Source organism: Mus musculus, chromosome 5 (genome assembly GCF_000001635.26).
Source record: "Mus musculus strain C57BL/6J chromosome 5, GRCm38.p6 C57BL/6J".
Lineage (NCBI taxonomy): Eukaryota > Metazoa > Chordata > Mammalia > Rodentia > Muridae > Mus > Mus musculus.
The window spans coordinates 103,468,314-103,489,089 of NC_000071.6; the positions used below are offsets into that span (position 1 = coordinate 103,468,314).

A 20,776-nucleotide genomic window follows, 5' to 3' on the forward strand; every position below is an offset into this window, starting at 1 on the left:
GCTAGGCCCCGGCATAGTCTCACAAGAGACAGCTATGAGACTAAAGGACGGACCATCTAGAAACTGCCATATCCGGGGACCCATCCTATAATCAGCTTCCAAACGCTGACACCATTGCATACACTAGCAAGATTTTGCTGAAAGGACTCAGATATAGCATAGATTTTTTTATGTACAGGATTTGAGTAGTCCCAGATTTTGGTATCCATGGAGGGTTCTCTAACCTCTAGGGACACTGACAGACATTTTTAGTATATAATAATGTTGTACCTGATGGTTAGAGAATTCAGTTTTTATTTTTATTTTATTTTTTATTTTTTATTTTTTATTTTTGGTTTCTGAGACCGGGTTTCTCTGTGTGGTCCTGGCTGTCCTGGAACTCACTCTGTAGACCAGATTGGCCTCAAACTCAGAAATCCGCCTGCCTCTGCCTCCCAAGTGCTAGGATTAAAGTCGTGCACCACCAATGCCCAGCTCAGTTTCTATCCTTAACCACTTAATACTGTAGAAGAAATGTGTGGACTAGAGTTGCAAAGTGTTTTATTTATAACTTGTCATAACTTTTGGCGGTATAATTTTATTGATAATGAAGATTGTTGGTGTCATAGTTTGATTTCTGTGGTCGATAAAACACCATGGCCAGGAGTAACCTGAGGGTGAACGTGACTTATTCCGTCCTGCACTTTCAGTTAACTGCCTGTCACTGAGGGTGTCAGGGCAGGACCCTGAGACAGGAGCCCAAGCAGACAGCAGACGGAGGACCACTGCTTACAGGCTTCTTGCTGAGGTTTTACTCAGTCTGCTTTCTTATATAACCCAGGATTACCTGCCCAGGGGTGGGCCCATATCAGGCAAGAAGTGCTCCACAGGCTTGCCTAGAATATAATCTTTTAGAGACACCTTTTTTTTTAAAGATTTATTTATTATTTTATGTATATGAGTACACTGTAGCTGTCTTCAGACGCACCAGAAGAGGCCATCAGATCCCATTACAGATGGTGGTGAGCCAGCATTAGGTTGCTGGGAATTGAACTCAGGACCTCTGGGAGAGCAGTCAGTGCTCTCAACCACTGAGCCATCTCTCCAGCCCAGAGGCTCCCCCCACCCCCGCCCCGCCCTCCCAGTTGCAGTTCCCTCTTTCCAGATGATCCCAACTAATGTCAAGTTGAAAAACAAAACAAAGCAAAAAAAATCAACCAGGACAACTGGGAAGCCAAGGGAAAATTAGAGAGGAATGTCTTATTATGTCGAAAGCTAGAACGTTCCTGGGAATGTGATGGGGATGGAGAGGGAGAGGGAACTCCCCCCTCCCTAGGCTGTTTTAGTTGGGCAGCCAACGAAGAAAGTAAACCCTGCTTCCCTCTGCCTGTGGCCAGGCATTAGGCCCTATTATTGTAGAACAATAATAACTCAGATGTCACTCCTTCTTCATTACCCAGTTGCATGATTGTGGCTCCCCTGAAGAATCTTGTAAGTACTTGAACACAAACTACCAAATGCCTAGTTGATCAGAAGCCATACCAGGGCCGCAGTGGCTGTGGCTTAGGCTGAAACTGCTTGTTTGATGGAGACAAAGAGACAGGGAGGAGGAAGGGAAAGGAAATGGATGGTTTGACTGCCATAGTTAGGAAATAAAGTATTTTAACTGGCCAGCGATAGCACATGTCATTCATCCCAGCACTCGGGAGACAGAGGCCAGTGGATCTCTCAGTTCAAGACCAGCCTGGTCTACAGAGAGAGTGAGTTCTAGGACAACCAGGGCTACAGGAGAGACCCTGTTTAGAAAAAACAAAGAATAAGATAAACAAACAAACAAAAACAAAATAAAATATTTTATCCTATTTTAGTGGGGGGGGGGAGAGGGGAAGATCTATCATATTGGAGTGACAGTTTTCTGCAATTTTTGTTACCAGACTTCTACAACTTCAGCTATAAGTAAAACAAATTCCAAAGCTGATACCATGGTGATCTATACTCACATAAATATTTTCACCAACTAAATCATGTTATAGTTTAAGCTAATTGCTAGGTACAGTAAAACATCAATTTGGCAAAGCAGTATAATTAGCTGCTCATGTACTAATTGGCTTGATTGTCAAACCTTAAATCAAGTGCTCTAACTTGAGGACTTTGCTAACTAGGAATGCTGTGCCTTAAGTAGACTACCGAGAGAAGAGACACTCTCAAAGGAGTTTAGTTCTAATTAAAGAATAAATTCATGGGGCTGTACTGAGTTCAATTTCCAGCAAGCACATGGTGGCTCACAACCATCTATAATGGGATCTCATGACCTCTTCTGGTGTATCTGAAGACAGCAACAGCTCACTCGTATACATAAAATAAATAATTCTTTTAAAAAATATTTCATATATCACAAAACTTCATTCTTCTAATTGTATTTTTAATATGACTTGTAGGTAAGAGATGCAAAAATAAAAGAGCAAACTCAGAGCTACCAGACACTGAGAGCACAGCAGTGTGATCTGGTGCTGGAACTTCAGGGACTTGTCTGTGGGGTGCTTGCTTGTCTGTGGGGTGCTTGCTTGTCTGTGGGGTGCTTGCTTGTCTGTGGGGTGCTTGCTTGTCTGTGGGGTGCTTGCTTGTCTGTGGGGTGCTTGCTTGTCTGTGGGGTGCTTGCTTGTCTGTGGGGTGCTTGCTTGTCTGTGGGGTGCTTGCTGCTTCTCCTGGGGGAGACCACAAGTCAGCAGCCGACGGGGAGGGAAGCCGAGGTGTGCCGCGCACACTGACTGCCTCTGAGGAGAGGTTCTGTGGTAATGAGGGAACTGTCCCATCCCCAGTAATCCTCACAGCAGCTTCGTGGGCTCAGGACTGCTTTACGGATGTGGAAGGAAGGTCATGGATCTATTTGCTCTTGAGACCACAGCGGTGAGGTCTGAACATCACGCTGAGGACTTGGAGGTGACTTCTGCTTCGGTCTGACTCTTGACTAGGTCATACTGTGAGGGAAATATGCACTACACTAATGAAGGTGGCATTTTAGAAGAATGAGAAGAAGCAGGCGGTTTCTCTGGTGTTTTGTACCCTCATGGCTAAGCTTGTGGATTTGGGTGATGTCTTTGATCTGCAACCAAGCACAGGACGGTGTAAGTGCTGGAGACTCACAGGTTTATGGGAGCTTATATGAAATGCTTTTCAGTGACTGGCTATCTCAGCTAACGTCAGATGTCGTGTACAAGGTCATCATAATGAGTTTGCCTTGTCACAGGTACACTGAGAGCATTTGTGAAGCATTTGTGTTATTGTAGGTACACTGAGAGCATGAGTGTCACAGGTACACTGAAAGCATGAGTGTCACAGGTATGCTGAGAGCATGAGTGTCACAGGTACACTGAGAGCATGAGTGTCACAGGTACGCTGAGAGCATGAGTGTCACAGGTACACTGAGAGCATGAGTGTCACAGGTACGCTGAGAGCATGAGTGTCACAGGTATGCTGAGAGCATGAGTGTCACAGGTACACTGAGAGTATGAGTGTCACAGGTACACTGAGAGCATGAGTGTCACAGGTATGCTGAGAGCATGAGTGTCACAGGTACACTGAGAGCATGAGTGTCACAGGTACACTGAAAGCATGAGTGTCACAGGTATGCTGAGAGCATGAGTGTCACAGGTACACTGAGAGCATGAGTGTCACAGGTATGCTGAGAGCATGAGTGTCACAGGTACACTGAGAGCATGAGTGTCACAGGTACACTGAGAGCATGAGTGTCACAGGTATGCTGAGAGCATGAGTGTCACAGGTATGCTGAGAGCATGAGTGTCACAGGTACACTGAGAGCATGAGTGTCACAGGTATGCTGAGAGCATGAGTGTCACAGGTACACTGAGAGCATGAGTGTCACAGGTACACTGAGAGCATGAGTGTCACAGGTATGCTGAGAGCATGAGTGTCACAGGTATGCTGAGAGCATGAGTTTCACAGGTACACTGAGAGCATGAGTGTCACAGGTATGCTGAGAGCATGAGTGTCACAGGTACACTGAGAGCATGAGTGTCACAGGTACTCTGATAGTGTTAGTGTCACAGGTACACTGAGAGCATGAGTGTCACAGGTATGCTGAGAGCATGAGTGTCACAGGTATGCTGAGAGCATGAGTGTCACAGGTACACTGAGAGCATGAGTGTCACAGGTATGCTGAGAGCATGAGTGTCACAGGTATGCTGAGAGCATGAGTGTCACAGGTACACTGAGAGCATGAGTGTCACAGGTATGCTGAGAGCATGAGTGTCACAGGTACACTGAGAGCATGAGTGTCACAGGTACTCTGATAGTGTTAGTGTCACAGGTACACTGAGAGCATTTGTCCAGTTTCATTTTCAGAATGGGAATGTTTATTCCATCCTGTTTCACGTTAGAGAAAGTGACATTTAGAAAGTAGGAACAAAATTTAGGAACAAATAAGTTCTAGATTTATAATTAATCACCCTGTAGTATATACTATAATTTCAGAAGATCATAATTTATCACAAAATGCTACTATGAGGAAAGAGGAAGGGAGATAAGGCGACGGAGGGAGAAAGGAAGAGGCCTAGATGGTGGCGGAGGATGACAGGAAATGGAGAATAGCTGTCCCAAGCAGTTTTTGTTTCAGTATGAAGCTGAATCAGGAGATTGATTTATACGTATATGGGTTCTAATGCACATATGAAAAGGACTGAGTATTTAGAGAATTCTGTATTATAAGTAGCTTTATCAAATTCTTCAGTTTTGGACAGTAAGTTCTACATAGATTTTTGTCAGCTACCCTAATAGAACATAGAACCAAGAGGTCTGTAAATTCTCTCCATGAACTGCTTGAACTAGAGCAGGAATGTGCACATGAGATGATTTTATTCTGAATTTCTTAATTAGTCCCTGTTGCCTTTGCTGACTGTTCCCTTATACCATGTTTTTAGCCCGATTACAATCATTTACCTTTTTATTTTATTTATTTTTGGAGACAAGAGTCTTGCTATGTAACCCAAGATGTCCTTAAACTACTAAATAGCCCAGGTTGTCCTCAGGCTCATAACGTGCCTGCCCTCCAGCCTCAGCATCCTGAGTGCGGGATTACAGTCGCACAGTCCAAGGTGGAATTCTAAAGGAAATGGCAGGGCCCAGGAAGAAAGAAGGGCTGTTAAATTGTGATAGGTTTTTAGTTTGAGAGAACACTGAAATGTGCTTGAAGTTGTTTCTTTCCATACCAAGTTTCTAACTGCACCCCTGGCTGGTTGAGCTTGAACAGCAACTCCTCCCGCGGAATGTTAGTAGTCTCCAGAAAGAACCACGTTGACTGCTGGAGTTGGTTCATATCAGGTTTACTTTTTCATAATAATAGTGTTCTTGGAGTGTGGTCAGCGCACAGCCGAGGCACAGGCCTTAGCGCTCACTCTAAGCTTCTGGAACCTACTTTTTGAATATTCTTTGGCCAACATTCTTTGAAGGATTTTGAAAACATTTGCTTTGAGTTCCTTCCGTTTGGTTGTCAGGAAGTGGGAATTAAAGACTGATTCCAGCCGCAACTCTAAAATCCCCTCACTTGTAGGTTTGCATAAGCCTTTATAATTATTTAAAAATATATTCTGTGGTTTGACTACATTACCTCAAGAATCCAGTACTTAAATGTCATGTATATGTTTTGGAAATTGAAAGCAATGCGTTTTGTGGTCAAAATTGCTCCAGATTTATTACATGGCACTTTAAAACCACTTCGAAAACATTTGTGGCATTTCTGTGTATTTTTAAAAGAGAAAAGTCATGCTGCGCCCCCTGCCCCCCACACTTTATAATTCGATTTTTCCGTATTCGGTACCATTTCTCTGCCAAAATTCTTGCTATTCCCTCTCCAGACTTAATTTCCTGATTGCCTTTGAGTTGGCTCTTTCTCTCTGGAAGCCAACCATCCGCCATATTCAAGTGGTCATGTTCCTTTTTAAAGGCTACATGTAGTTAAACGTTTTTGTCTGAACTATGGTTGAATTTTCTTTTCTTTATCTACAGAGCTATCTTTTGTATTATCTGTTTCTCAGATGCTTTATGCGTTCTGTCTTCTGTCTGTTTATGTATCTATTCTGTCTCCCTGGTAGTGCTTTGGAGTCAAGTGGTTAATACGCATTAGTTATTTTATAAACGCATGGAAACAGCAATTGTGTAAGGCAGAAGTTAAAATACTTCCCTTTTTCCCATGGTAATAGTTGTAGTGACCTTGGCTGTACTGACATTTCATTTCAGAGTGATAAACCTTAAACAATGTTTTAAAATTATTATATTATGTATTTATTTAGTGCTTATTTAATATGTATGGACAGGTGCATGCAGAGACACAGGTGTGGATCAGAGGGCAACATTCAAGAGTCTGATCTCTCTCTCTCTCCACCATGAAACTGAGATGGAGCCCAACTCCTCAGGCTTGGTAACAAGTGCCTTTACCTGCTGAGCTATCTCACCTGCTCAGTGATGGATTTTTAAAATGTAGTTTTCCTGCCTCGGCCCCCTCCCACCTCCCCCTGGCCCTACGATAGCAGTGGCCTGCTTTATCTTCAGTCCTTTTGAGTTTAGTCTAGTACTGAAGACAGAGTAGAGCTGGTCTCTGGTCGTGGCCTGTGGTCAGAGATGCAGAGAATGAGGAGAGCAAGCCCTCTTCTGCTGTGTGTGGAACCCAGCATCAGGATAGCAAGACAGCATGTAGAATTTTGGGTAGCATTCATGTGTCTGTGTTAGTTAAGCTAGTTAGTTAAGCTAATTAGTTAGTTAGTTGAAGAGGCTTAGGCAAGATCACAACGCATTGTTTTCAAGTATGAAGATTTCAGAGAATAAATAACAATATTATTTTAAAATAGAATTGGCCCTGAGGATTAGACTCCCAGGCTCCCGGTTCATGTTCAAGTCCAGGTACTGTGGAGCTGGACAGAAAGGCCGCTGTGAAGGACGTTTTAATGAACTGTGTTAGGAGTGTGACAACACCTGTCCAGAACTGCTGGAGAAAGGCGGAGAAGGAATAGAGTCTGTGGTAGGAAGACCCCAAGACTCAGACCTAGATCTTCAATTTCTGTCTTAATGTATAGGATCACCTATCAAATCTCAGGACTTTCAGTTCCACCCTTTATCCCAAGAAACGTCTATCCAGCCCTGACTCTGCCTCCCGCTTCAAATCCAACTGCCTACTGAATGTATGTAGCCTTGAAGTTAGTAAGTCCACAGGAAAGGTGGGCCATTTTCCCAGGCCCCACTGCACAGCCTCTCACCTGTCTCTCCTCTATTAAGGTTGAGCAACGCCATTTCTCAGTCACTCGAATCCAAACCGAAGCATCACCCATACTCTGCTCCTTCTCTTTAATCTTGCAGGAATGTCTGTTATCACAACCTCTGAAATACATGCCATGCTTGTGCCCTGCTGCTGCCAGCCTGGCTTCAGGGCTCCTTGCACACATTGGTGCATTGACTCCAGCCACTGGCGGTCTGTTCCCCAAGTGGGTAATCTGAAGAGAATTACTTACACTGCTTTAATCGTGTCTCCAACACCTCAAGGTTCTGAGTAACATCCTAGCCTTGTTTAAATCATCTTCTAACTGGACTACATACTGATTGTTCACACCAGAGAGAAAGCTTTTAACAACAACAACAATAAAATGTGTACAGTGGCTTGTATTTATTTTTTATTTTTAAACTACATTTTACTTATTTTTGTGTTTATATGTATATGTAGAGCTTGCCTGTGCCACAGCCCGTGTTAGGAGGTCAGAGGATAACTTGTAGAAGTTAATTCTCCCCCTGTCCCAGGTGGAACCCAGGGAGTCAGCTCACTTTGTCAGGCTTGGCAGTGAGCGTCTTTACTCAGTGAGCCTTCTCACTGGCCTTAATTTTTGTTTATTTAGATGTAAATATTTGTGAAAGGCAACAATATATGCAGATTGACCTGTTGTTTGGGTCCTGAGACCCCGAGTTTAGATTCCCAGCAGCCATGTGAGAGAACAAGCATGCAGCATGCACCTGTAATGCCAGCACGTCAGGAGAGCCCTGAGTGGACTAGCCAGCCCTCCCAGCCAGTCTGTGAGCTCAAAGCTCACAGAGAAACACCGTTCACAAGTTAAGGTGGAGAGAGGCACAAAGGAAGACATCCGTTTCTGCTCCAGTCCCCATGTAACCTAACCACATCCCCAAAACAAATGCTCTTAGTCCTCTGGTGTGTCATCCACAAATAAGCGATGGGAATGTCAGGGAACTAGGACTTTATACTTAAGAGCTGTACATGTACAGACAGTGTCTGGAAACGGTAGTTTCCGCTGAGTGCTCAAAAGAATCCTTGATGAGAAAGTCCTGGGCCTTCTCCATTTCCATGTATCAGTATAAAATCAGGGTTAGCGTGTGTGAGCAGTTTCTAAGATCTGCCTTCCAGATGTGTAGTGATGATGCCAAATAAGGCCATGACTGTGAACAGTGACCGTGGCTGTGTGTGGGTGACATCTATGCACAGGTGACTTCCATTCGCATGCCATATTGGCTCTGTGTATGAAACTGTATACTGATGCCTGCACAGTTAGGCTGGGATATCTTTTGAGGTGATTATAGATTCTTTGACTCCTAATCTTAAGAGATTATCATTTCTTCTTTTGGCTTGGTGCACATACAACCAGTGAGCATTGCTGACCCTGCTGCGCTGGGCTTCATCATCTCTCCATGGTCGCTGCTGTTGCTGCCATCGGGCAGTGTGTCCTTTACGGATGAAAATGTCTCCAATCAGGACCTTAGAGCATTCACCGCACCGGAGGTTCTTCAGAGCCATTCTCTGACTTCTCTCGCAGATGTAGAGAAGGTAAGGCTCAAGGCTTCTGTTTATTTTCATTCTGTTTCTGATGTTTTATAGAAGTCAGGCAGGTCAAAACAATGGGCTGCCCTTACACAGTTCATGGAAAAATTTCTTTGAATAACCATGTTTTAAGATTTTATATATATATATATATTATATAATTCAGAATTTTTAAGATGTTTTTAAGATTTTAAACCATGTTTGAAGATTTTATCGGAATTCAGCATTTGTATATGTATAAAATTCAGAGTAATTCCAGGAAAACATATTGACCTAGGAAAAAGTACTTTAAAAGGTGGATCATTATTAATTTGTATTTACAAGTAGTTATTAATTGCCTGCTATCTATAAAACAGCGCTTGGGGGAAAACTACATAAATAACTTCAAAGTGGACGTTGAGTAATAGGCATGGAACAATCTGAGTTATATACCAGGAAAAACAAATGCAGTGCAAGAGAGTGAAGTATGTGTGAGTTATATACCAGGAAAAACAAATGCTATGCAAGAGAGTGAAGTATATGTGAATTATATACCAGGATAAACAAATACTGTGCAAGAGAGTGAAGTATGTGTGAGTTACATACCAGGAAAAACAAATGTTGTGCAAGAGAGTGAAGTATATGTGAGTCTGTAACAGGACCGTTAAGTTTTACTCTCAAAAACTATTGCATTTGCTATGAAGAGTAAACTTAATTTATATAAATCAGAATGTCTTAAAAGAGTGTGTCATTCAAGGTTAGGGGGTGTGGATTGTGGCAAGAGCAAAGAAGTTGTCCATTGCACTTGGAAATGGCAAATCAGAACAGGCAGGCATGTGCGTTGGAAGGGTTCTGTAGGTCAACAGGAGTAAACCAGTGGACACCAGGGCCAAGGAATTCTTAGGCAGCAGGAGCCTGTGGGATTTATGGGGGTCTACACCAATGCGATGTGAAACTTTACAGTTAAACCTGACAGATGTTGATACTCCTGTGAACTACAGCATTTTATGTGAATGTTTTGGGGAACTTCATAATCTGAAGGAAGAAGAGGGAAAAGAAATTGGCTCTATGAAGAAGGGGAGAGGGACACAGTGGAGCAAACTCATGGACTGATACCTCACTTAATGGAACACTGAAAACGGAGTTTATGATAGACACAAATGGTGATGTCGTTGAGCAGATCAAATCTAATTTCATTGACATACACATTGTATTATATGGCAAACTTGTTAATTCAGATCTGAGATGCCGGGGAGTCTAAATTAGCTATGAACATATCTTCTTATACATCATTCATATAAGTGTAAAAATAACCTAATAATTCTCTCATGATCTCACATCTTGATACACATTTGTAATGGAAAATAACTGTGCAATAACTGTTCTGCTGATTCCCGAGAGAGGAAAGGGGAGTTTTCAGTAGGAGAAAGCAAGAACTGAGCCCTCTTGATAAGGCTGGTGGGTGAAGTGTGTGTGACTTTAATGTCCTAGGAGTTATTTAAGAAATCGGTGGGAGTCAAGCGTCCAGAGACAAGAGACTGCAGCGCTGAAGTAGAGCTTGTGCTCGAGGTGTAGCTCTTGAGAGACAGCCCGAACTGCGTGAGGTCAGGCCACACTCAGTGTCCACAACAGCAGACATATACGCAAGCATACTGTAATGTTTCTTTTTTTTTTTTTTTTTTTTTTTCCATTTTTTATTAGGTATTTAACTCATTTACATTTCCAATGCTATACCAAAAGTCCCCCATATCCACCCACCCCCACTCCCCTGCCCACCCACTCCCCCTTTTTGGCCCTGGTATTCCCCTGTACTGGGGCATATAAAGTTTGCAAGTCCAATGGGCCTCTCTTTCCAGTGATGGCCGACTAGGCCATCTTTTGATATATATGCAGCTAGAGTCAAGAGCTCCGGGGTACTGGTTAGCTCATAATGTTGTTCCACCTATAGGGTTGCAGATCCCTTTAGCTCCTTGGCTACTTTCTCTAGCTCCTCCATTGGGAGCCCTATGATCCATCCATTAGCTGACTGTGAGCATCCACTTCTGTGTTTGCTGGGCCCCGGCATAGTCTCACAAGAGACAGCTACATCTGCGTCCTTTCAATAAAATCTTGCTAGTGTATGCAATGGTGTCAGCGTTTGGATGCTGATTATGGGGTGGATCCCTGGCTATGGCAGTCTCTACATGGTCCATCCTTTCATCTCAGCTCCAAACTCCGTCTCTGTAACTCCTTCCATGGGTGTTTTGTTCCCAAATCTAAGGAGGGGCATAGTGTCCACACTTCAGTCTTCATTCTCCTTGAGTTTCATGTGTTTAGCAAATTATATCTTATATCTTGGGTATCCTAGGTTTGGGGCTTGTAATGTTTCTTAAGATGACTAATATATACATCTTTACCTTATTTTCACAGTGTGCATCCATTAAGTACCTTATACAGTTCACTCGTGCATGTAGTTTTAAAAGATGTGGTACAGTAAATGCAAGCTACTTAACTCTGAGGTTTCTGGTTTAAATTGATCCTGAGAGCCTACAGACCAATGAAGTGGCATGCTGAGGTGTGAGTGAGCACTTGAGGGGGAGGGTGTGCCTAAGCATTCGCCCTCTTAAATGGGTGCAGCGACTTCAGGGAGAGATAAGAACCACATTACCGTGAATATCTCTTCAAAACTGTAAGAGAATCTCGCCCTTTAGTTTTCAATAATTTTTGTAGCTATCTATAAATTTGCTCAATAAAAGTTTCAGGTACATGTTGGGGATACAGTTCCATCAATGGGGGCCTGCTTAGCACTTCTGAGGTTTTGGTTTAATTCTCAGCTTGACATAAAGCAGGTATAATTGCACACCTGTAACCCCAGTACACGGAGGTAGAGGCAGGAGGCTCAGAAACTCAGTGTCATCTTCAGGTACATTATAAGTCTAGCCTAAAGCTAGCCTGAGCTACACGAGACCCTTCCTTCTAAACAACAGCAACAAACCCCCAAATTAGTTAGTTAATAAAAAAGAGGCCAAGAAATTGAATGAGAACAAATAAGATATATTAGACCATAAGAAGGGGGACATGATGTTATATTATAATCTCAAAAATAAAAAAGTATTAGTAATAACAACAATAAAAACAAAACCAAATAAAAATTTCCAAGTAGGTAAAAAAACTGCCGTGTATTAGGGATCACACCCCAAACCCTGGCTGCTGTGTGCTCTGTGCTGAGTGGCTAGTGCTGGGGATAAGGGGTGTGGGAAGGAGAAGCTTGTGAGACTAACTCAAACATCTCCCTTGGTTTTTACTTCAGTTTTAATACAAAACAGAGGCAGATGTCGTAGGGTTTTATTGCTGTGAAGAGATACCATGACCAAGGCAACTCTCTTAACAAACGAAAACATTTCATTGGGGCTGCCATACACTTTCAGAGGTTCAGTCCATTATCATCATGGTGGGAAGCATGGCAGCATGCAGTTAGACATGGTGTTGGAGAAGGAGTTGAGAGTTTTATATCTTGATCCGCAGGCAGCAGAAGGAGACTTTATGTTATAATGGGCATAGCTTGAGCAAAGTCCCCACCCCCACAGTGACTCATTTCCTCCAATAAGGCCACACATCCTAATAGTACCCTCCCTGTGGGCCAAGACTCAAACACCTGAGTGTATAGGGGCCATCCCTACTCAAACCACCTCATTCTACTCCCTAGCCCCCATAGGCTTGTGGCTATAACATAATTAAAAATACATTTAATCCAACTTCAGAAGTTCCCATGGTCTAGTCTCAAACTTGTTTTAAAATCCAAAGTTCAAAGTCTCAAATTTTGAGATTGATGCATACTCTTAATTGTAATCCTCTGTAAAGTCAAATAAAAAAGCAGACCATATATTTACAACATAAAATGGCACAGGATATATATATATATATATATATATTCTCATTCCAAATGGATTAAAGGAAGATTTTGTAGAAATACTAGACAAAAAAAAAAAGACCCAAACCAGCTGGGATTCTCCAGACTCTGCATCTCCATGTTTCATGTCAAATGCTCTTCAGATCTCCAACTCCTTTCATCTTTGTTGACTACAACACACTTCTCTTGGGCTGTTCCCACTTTCTGTTAGCAGCTTTCCTGAGCAGGCATCCCATGACTGTGGCATTCCAACATCCTGGGGTCTCCAGGACAATCCCGGCTTCACCTTCAGAGCCTCACACAGTGCTCTCTCTGGGCCTCCATGCAGGAACACATCTACAACATGCCTGGTCTCAGCAGCTCTCCTTAGTCATGGAGAACCCCCTTAGTCTAGAAAACCCCTTTCTTCTTTCCTTATCTCTAAGGCCAGAATCCTGTGGCTGAAGCTGCTAGGTTCTGTGGCTTGCTGGGGCTGGAGTATTGCCCCTCGTTCAGTTATGTCTTCACCAGCTTTCTATTTTTAGTGGTTCCCTTCACTGCCTGAGCTTGGATGTCCTGAAACTTGCTCTGCATGCCTGTCTCCTGAGTGCTAGGATTAAAGGTGTATAGCACCACACCTGGACCTAAATTGTTCTTTAATTCCTTTTCACAAGATGGAAGCTTAGCTGGGTGGGGTCTTGCCTGAGGTCACCACTCCCCATCTTTAGTCTGTTTATCTCTTTGAATGCTGGATTCAGTTTCATTCCACTTCCTGATGCCCCTTTTCTCCTTGAATCATAAATTTTGTATTCTTTCTTGTTTCCCTTGCTCTGTTTCACAAAAACATGCTTCATAAGAGTGAACCACAGGACAGAGTCTATGCTAGGTTGTTTTGAGATTTTTGCCAATGTAATTAATCTAAATCTCTCCACTTTAGTCTTAGGTGGACTCTTTGGACAAGGGCATAAAGCAGCCACATTCTTCACCAAAATCTCACAAGAATGATCTCTAGGCAACATATTAAAATTCTCCTCTGAAACCTCTTGAGCCAGGCCCCCACAGTTCAAATCACCCTCAGGACCACTGTTTTTGATGTTTCTACTAGTACAGTCTATTAAGCAGTGCTTAAAGCAATCTACTGCTTTCCTAACCCCAAATCCACATACCTCCAAATAAAAGCATGGGTAGGCCTATCATGGCAATACCCTAGTCCCAGTACCAACTCTGTTGTCGTAGAGTTTTATTGCTGTGAAGAGACACCTTAACCAAGGGAACTCTTACAAAGTAAAAGACTTGAGACTGGCTTACAGTTTCAGAGGTTTAGTCTGTTACCATCATGGCACGGAGGGAAGCATGGCAGCACACAGGCAGATATGGTGCTGGAGAAGGAGCATCTTGATCAGCAGGCAGCAGAAGGACACTGTGTGCCATAGTAGGCATAGCTTCAGCATGTAAGACCTCAAAGTCCCTGTCCCCACAGTGACATAACTTCCTCCAACAAGGCCACACCTCCCAATAGTGCCGGTCCTTATGGGCCAAACATTCAAACACATCAGTCTGTGGTGGTCATACCTGTTCAAACTACCGCAACAGGGCCTGTTGCTTGGTTTGATTGTTTGTTTGCTTGTTTGTTTAAGCCTCATCTGCTTCAGTATACATGCTGATCAAGGGAATACTGTTTTTGCTTTTTTTTTTTTTTTTTTTTTTACCATCACTTTCCTGAACTCTTTATAAAAATCTCTCTATGCTTTGTGATGTGTGAATCTCCATAGCTACAGATTCAGAGATCTTGGATTGAAAATATTCAGGTGAACGGCACATGTAGGTTCTTCCTTCTTGTTTTTTAAACAGTACAGTGTATCATCCACCTATTTCACCTTTATGACTTTTTCCCTTTTACTGGGTAACCTTCTACTCCTTAATATAGTTACTACGAAAAAACCAGAAGGAAGGAAGGATGTAGAAGGCCTAATTACCATGTGATCTTTCAGAATTTCAAAGATATATGCATACACCCATACCTACTGTACATGGTGTGTACTCTATCAATCATGTGAACATTATGTACCCAGTAGAAGCAATATGAAAATTGGCTCATGCTACAGCATGAACCTTGATAACTTTTTTTTAAAAGGATTTGTTTACGAGTATATGATCTCGTGAAGTGTAAACTTAAGGGTTCTTTGGAAAGTCAGTTGTATGAAGGAACATTTTGCTGAAGCAGACACAGGTAAAAGGATGTTTTGCTAAAGCAAGCACATTGTCTTAGTCAGGGTTTCTATTTCTGTACAAACATCATGGCCAAGAAGCAGTTGGGGAAGAAAGGGTTTATTCAGCTTACACTTTCCACGTTGCTGTTCATCACCAAGGAAGTCAGGACTGAAATTCAAGCAGGTCAGAAAGCAGGAGCTGATGCAGAAGCCATGGAAGGATGTTCTTTACTGGCTTGCTTCCCCTGGCTTGCTCAGCCTGCTGTCTTACAGGACCCAAGACTACCAGTCCAGAGATGGTACCACCCACAAGGGGCCTCTCCCCCTTGATCACTAATTGAGAAAATGCCCCACAGCTGGATCTCATGGAGGCATTTCCCCAACTGAAGCTCCTTATTCTGTAATAATTCCAGCTTGTATCAAGTTGACACAAAACTAGCCAGTACACACGTGAAATGCATGACGAAGGATTCTTTGCTAATGACACACATGTATTGGTTCACCTTCCATTTGTTATTGTGCTCCATTTGTCATGACTCCACAGAGAGAAATGCACTCAAAAGACTTCTGGTGGTGTTCTGGCCCAGTTGACAGAGTGATGTCAGCTGGTATAGACTCACATGCTGAGGCAAGACACGTGGTGAGGCAAGACCCATGTAGGACACACGATGTTTGGAAGGAGCAGAAATAGAACTCAACAGATTGTGACAGACGTGTGCTTATAGAGATAGCTTTGCAACACTGCTTGGTCTCTTGTCTTTGCTAATCTTTGCTTTGTTCAGAGAGGCACAGCCAAGAACTTCTCATGGCATCCCTGGTGGTCCTAATTCCTCCCACTGACTCATACCTATTTGGCTGAGGCCTGACTATTCCTCCTAGGTCATGCTATTGCTGCTGCTGTCATGACACTACTAAACTGGACTGCTGGTATACTCGTGACGTGTTTGCACGTGGATTGAGCTGCCCCTGCTGACTTGTGAACTAAACTGCTAAATTTCTGACAGCACAAATGGGATTTGCTCCAAAGAACCATTTCTAAACAGGTCACTTCCCCTATATCCTAATAACCTTTCTTTTCCACTACCTATGGAGGGTAGTAGACTCAGGGAACTTTGCTGAGGAGAAGTTGTAGAGATCGTAAGAGCTAGAGAAGATCAGAGGTTTGTTGAGAAATCATGTCTTCTAGTAATGTTAGAATCTACACCCGTAAAATCCCACCAGCACAACTCCCTAAACATGAGCTGAACAAGGAGGGCACCAATGGTCATGTTAATGTGGGCGAGAAAAAGTCCTGGAGGCCTCAGCCCTACACACAGAGCTACAGCTGACAGGAAGGTCAGAAGCGGGAGAGTTGGTCTTCGTGAATGGACCATACAGTGCTGCCCTGAATCTCCCACTCATTTCATTGAGCTCAGCAGAGTTATAATGTAATTGACTGCATACTTGATGTCCTCTGCTGGTAGCTGAGCTTGTGCTCCTCCAGTAGCTGTGTAGGACAGGCTGATTGTGGACGAGCATCAGCTAACCACCTTACTTAAGATGCAGGTGAAATTCATTGTTGTCCAAGGGAGAGCGTGTCATCCTGTATAAAATGATTTACACGCTGAAAACATCATCTCTGGCCTATCACCAGTGGGCAGAACTTTAATTGACAAACACACACCATTTTTGGTAAGATGAACAGTGCTTAAGAAAAGTTTGGTCAACAAGCACAAGATAGAACGGAAAAGGAAAAGAGAAAAGCAGAGGCTAGACCAGGCGCTGCAGTGTTAGGTTCCAGTGCACACAGGCACGGCAGGAGGGAAGGGAGCCTAGACTTGCCTGTAGAGTCGAGGTGGGGTCAGTCAGAGTGAGCTGAACAGGTATTAGAAATAATTTAGAGTTAAGAAAAGTGGAAGTATTGGAAAATTGAAAAAAATTGAAATATTAAAAATTGAAACTTTTTTCTTATAAGCTGAGAACAACTTTAGGTGGCAATGTAAAAAGTCAGATGGAAGTGCTGTGACCTAGTAAAGTAAAAACATTGTATTTGTACATAGATTTTTCCCCCCACCTATTTCTAAAAACTAAAGACATCTTACAGAATTTAAAAACAAAGATTAAAAACAGGAACTAAATAAAATACAGGCAATAAAATAAGAAAAAGCTGAAGTACTCGTCCCCCTCCCCCAAGAAAAAAACAACCCATCAGAAAACCCTCACATGATGTTAGGTAAGACTCTCTGAACAACAGAAATAATAAAAATAAATGTGTATTTCTAATAAATGTGTATTTATTAGAAAGCAGACTTACTAGATCTCTAAGAAGGGGCATCTGTGCACTGGGATGCAGAGATACTTTGTAACTGCTCAGGACACAGATCTGTTGGCTTCAGCAGCCACTGTTTAGGTTAAAGCCCAGAAATTCTCAGGACAGTCATTGGTATGTACTGTGTATTGGAAGCTCCCTAGGCAGTTGGTGATTTGTACTGTATTGGAAAGCTAAGGGCAGCAACAGCAGCAGCAGAACACACAGGCGGGCGGGCAGGCAGGTAGGCGGGTGGGCAGGCCGGCCTTTCTTAAGGTTCCTTCACCATTGCATCTATGTAAGCTCCTATAGTCTCTGCCTCCTGCAGACACTCCACAGGCCACCTCCTGCCCGCAGGATCAGGAGGATCCCAGTGCCCCCTCTTCTCCAGCCTTTCTAGTGTTCCCCATGGGGCACCTGCCAACATCACACTAGATTTTTTTTTAAACCAGTGACCTCCTCCTCTCTTCTCTCCCAAACCCACAAATAAGCTAATCAATCCTCCAATTAGATTTTCCCTTAGTTTTCACACTGGCAAAAATCTAAATCCTATGTGGAGACTTCTGTGTCACTAGTTGAAGTAAAAATGATAATTTATAGGAAAATGCCATTCACTCATTTGGTCAGGGTGTGCACATTGTGTGTGTGTGTGTGTGTGTGTGTGTGTGTGTGTGGTGTGTATGTGTGTGTGTGTGTGTGTGTGTGTGTGGTGTGTATTGAAAGTTGTCTACAGGTGTAGCTTCTACATAATTTTGGAATCAACTCAAGAGAAATGTCTGCATATAAAAAATGTTTGCTGAAACACATATCAAAAGTTTGGAAAAACCTTATATTAAAACTGCAGTAGACAATAAAGGATAAGCTCTCCAACAGTTAGCATAGACATAATCTCTGCTGGTAAATTAAGGAAGCAAGGCCTGACTGCATTGTAAATGTCATGGAGAAGAAGGATTAGGAACATACGTTCACATTTTTTTAAGTTTGCATAAAAACCTAAGGAAAAGCAAGCAGCATGATTACTCATTGCAAAGGAGACTGGACTGCTGATGCAGATGGTGCATCTAGTCTAATCAGGGCCACTCTGATTTCTTATTTTAATCTCTCCAGTGCTTTCATGTAAGATATGTAAGATGATTTTTCTCAAATTACATGTTATACTTTCTTTGGAGCAAAAAAAAGTATACTTGTTAATTTTTTTTTATTTTGCTATAAAGTGACTTTTATAAAAATTCTCTTCCCAGATCCATATTTATTCTCTTGGAATGACATTGTATTGGGGGGCTGACCATGAAGTACCTCAAAGCCAGGTAGGTCATTTCACATGTGTGATGTTTTTATACTGATACATATCTATACCCTTAAAAAAGCTCTTCAGTGTGATTATGTGTATTCTACTGCATGCTGCCAGGCGAACGGGCGTTTCATAATGATTGCTTATTTATGCACTGGCAGGGTCAGAGTGAACTAACAGTGAGTGCTCGTGAACTCACTTTAAAGCTGTCCTAAGGACTGGGGCAGTCACTGCCCAGGACACTGTCCATCCCTGAGCCTGTGAGATGGAGACAGGCTCTGCCAGAAGGATGACATGCTAATGTTAGAATACTTAATTTCTCACCACCTAGTGATGTAGGATCTAAATGTCCGATGAGTCAGTCTTGCACTGACAGTAGTGAAGTAGCAATTCTGTACCAGTGTGTTCGGGGAGATGCCACCTCTATCCCAGTCAGCCTGCCACAGCGGAGATATCACCCCCATCGGCTCGACCTATTATGGCAGAGATGGCACCTCTGTGCCACTTAGCCTGTGGTAGGGAAAGCAGGGGCTCTATTCCTGTTTCAGCCCGTTAAGGCTGTGGGAACTTGGATAATTTTGTGCGCTTGGAATGTCAGAATCCTACTTCAGTGCCCCCACAATAGCAGGCACACACCTGAGGTTAGCTCTCAGACCCTACACTCTGGGGACGTCATTAGGCCAGTTTTAGCATTTCTGTTCTAAAATAATTCTGCTTCCTGGAGTCTCAATATAAGCATAATAGAAATCAGGAATGAAAGCATTCAAAACAACTCTTTTTAACATTTAGCATGTCATTTAGGCCTGAGAGGCAGCTCAGATGTAACTTGCCTGCCCCATGAACATGCATGGCAGCCTATCTTGGGATCTCTGTCACACACAAAAGCGGAGCATGACCAAGCATATTTGTAACACTGGTGCCTGGGGGATGCAGAGGCATAGTCCTAGGGTTCACTGGTCCGCCAGATGACTAGTGGGTGTGCTGCAGTTTTGGTGAGAGACCCTGACTCAAACGGCCGTGTGGAAAAGGATAGTGGAAGAACTCAGTGTCAGCCTCTGGCCTCCACATGTGCACTTATATGTATGCATATCTGTACATATACCTATGTGCCTCTGAGCACGCGAGTGCGCCCATGCATGCACACACACACACACACACACACACACACACACACACACAGATGAAGAAGAGGAGGAATGAAAAGATGGGTTTATTTTAGTGATTTAGAAATAAAAAACAGGGGCTGGGGATATAGCTCAGTTAATAGAGTACTTGCCTCCTGTGTGTAAGGTCCCGGGTTCTAGCCTCAGTACTAGAAATAAAAAACAAAAGCAGCTGCATTTATTGAATATCAGATGAGTTAAATACTTTTAATTAATTTAAATACTTTTAGTATTTGAATAGCTTTTGATCCATAATTTATACATCTTAAAATTCATGAGATGAATGATATTATTCAGCATAGCTCAATCTAATTTACCTCTTGGAAATTTTTGTATATTTTCTTTCTTTCCTTAGTTTTAATTCTGTAAATATAAATGAGAAAATCACTTGTTACTGGAGAAAATGATGTTATTTGTCATGCAACATAACTATCATGTAAAATGGAGCAGTCTACAAGTACATTTTATATTCTTTTTTAATAACTAGAAATAAATTCAATATAAAAAATTAGAGGAGTAATATAAAGTTATACTTTATGATCATAAAGCCTTACCATTTTAGAAATACTTTGACATTAATGTAAAAGTATTTAATAAGTATATTTTATATCAGACAAAACACTAGACTTTAGACCTACTGATAGGCCATACCTGTGAAATCTACTGGAAGATACAGATAGCTAAATAGATAATGACAATATAATGTAATGAATGCTCTGTTAGAGGAAATGGAAAATCCAAGGTTGGATGTCTGATTAGAGCCCAAGAGTAGGTTTTTAAAGGAAATTGAATTCACTGCGACACAAGCGGAAAGTGATACCTCAGTGAATGTGGTGTCACGTGAAGCCATTGGTTAGACCAAATGCATCCACAGTGGCTGGCCAATATGTAATGTTATTATATTTTAATTTGTTAAATACATTCTCGGGGTATTGGAGAATTGAGCCTAGGACTTCACACATACTGAGCAAGCAGACAGCCAGTGCGCTGCACCCCAGCCCAGAAGTCCCTTCCTGTGTCTGTTTTGTGTTTCTTCATGAACGGTGGTGCTGACTGTCCTTCTTTATGCTTATGGGCCACTTAGCTGTCGTAACTTAAAAATCATTTTAACTAACAAATGATGTCACAGTCTGACTTGTTTCATTAGATTACTGAGCATCGCAATTAACTGC

At 42.4% G+C, this 20,776-nt stretch overlaps 1 protein-coding gene across 1 annotated transcript in view; it reads left to right on the forward strand.

Annotated features, from left to right (window-relative positions):
* Ptpn13 (protein tyrosine phosphatase, non-receptor type 13) overlaps nt 1-20,776 on the forward strand; it is a 173,170-nt gene that overhangs the window by 43,122 nt on the left and 109,272 nt on the right. Inside the window, exons 3-4 of the mRNA NM_011204.2 lie at nt 8,634-8,812; nt 18,392-18,457. Coding sequence (NP_035334.2) covers nt 8,634-8,812; nt 18,392-18,457 — 245 coding nt within the window. The remainder of the gene's footprint in view (nt 1-8,633; nt 8,813-18,391; nt 18,458-20,776) is intronic.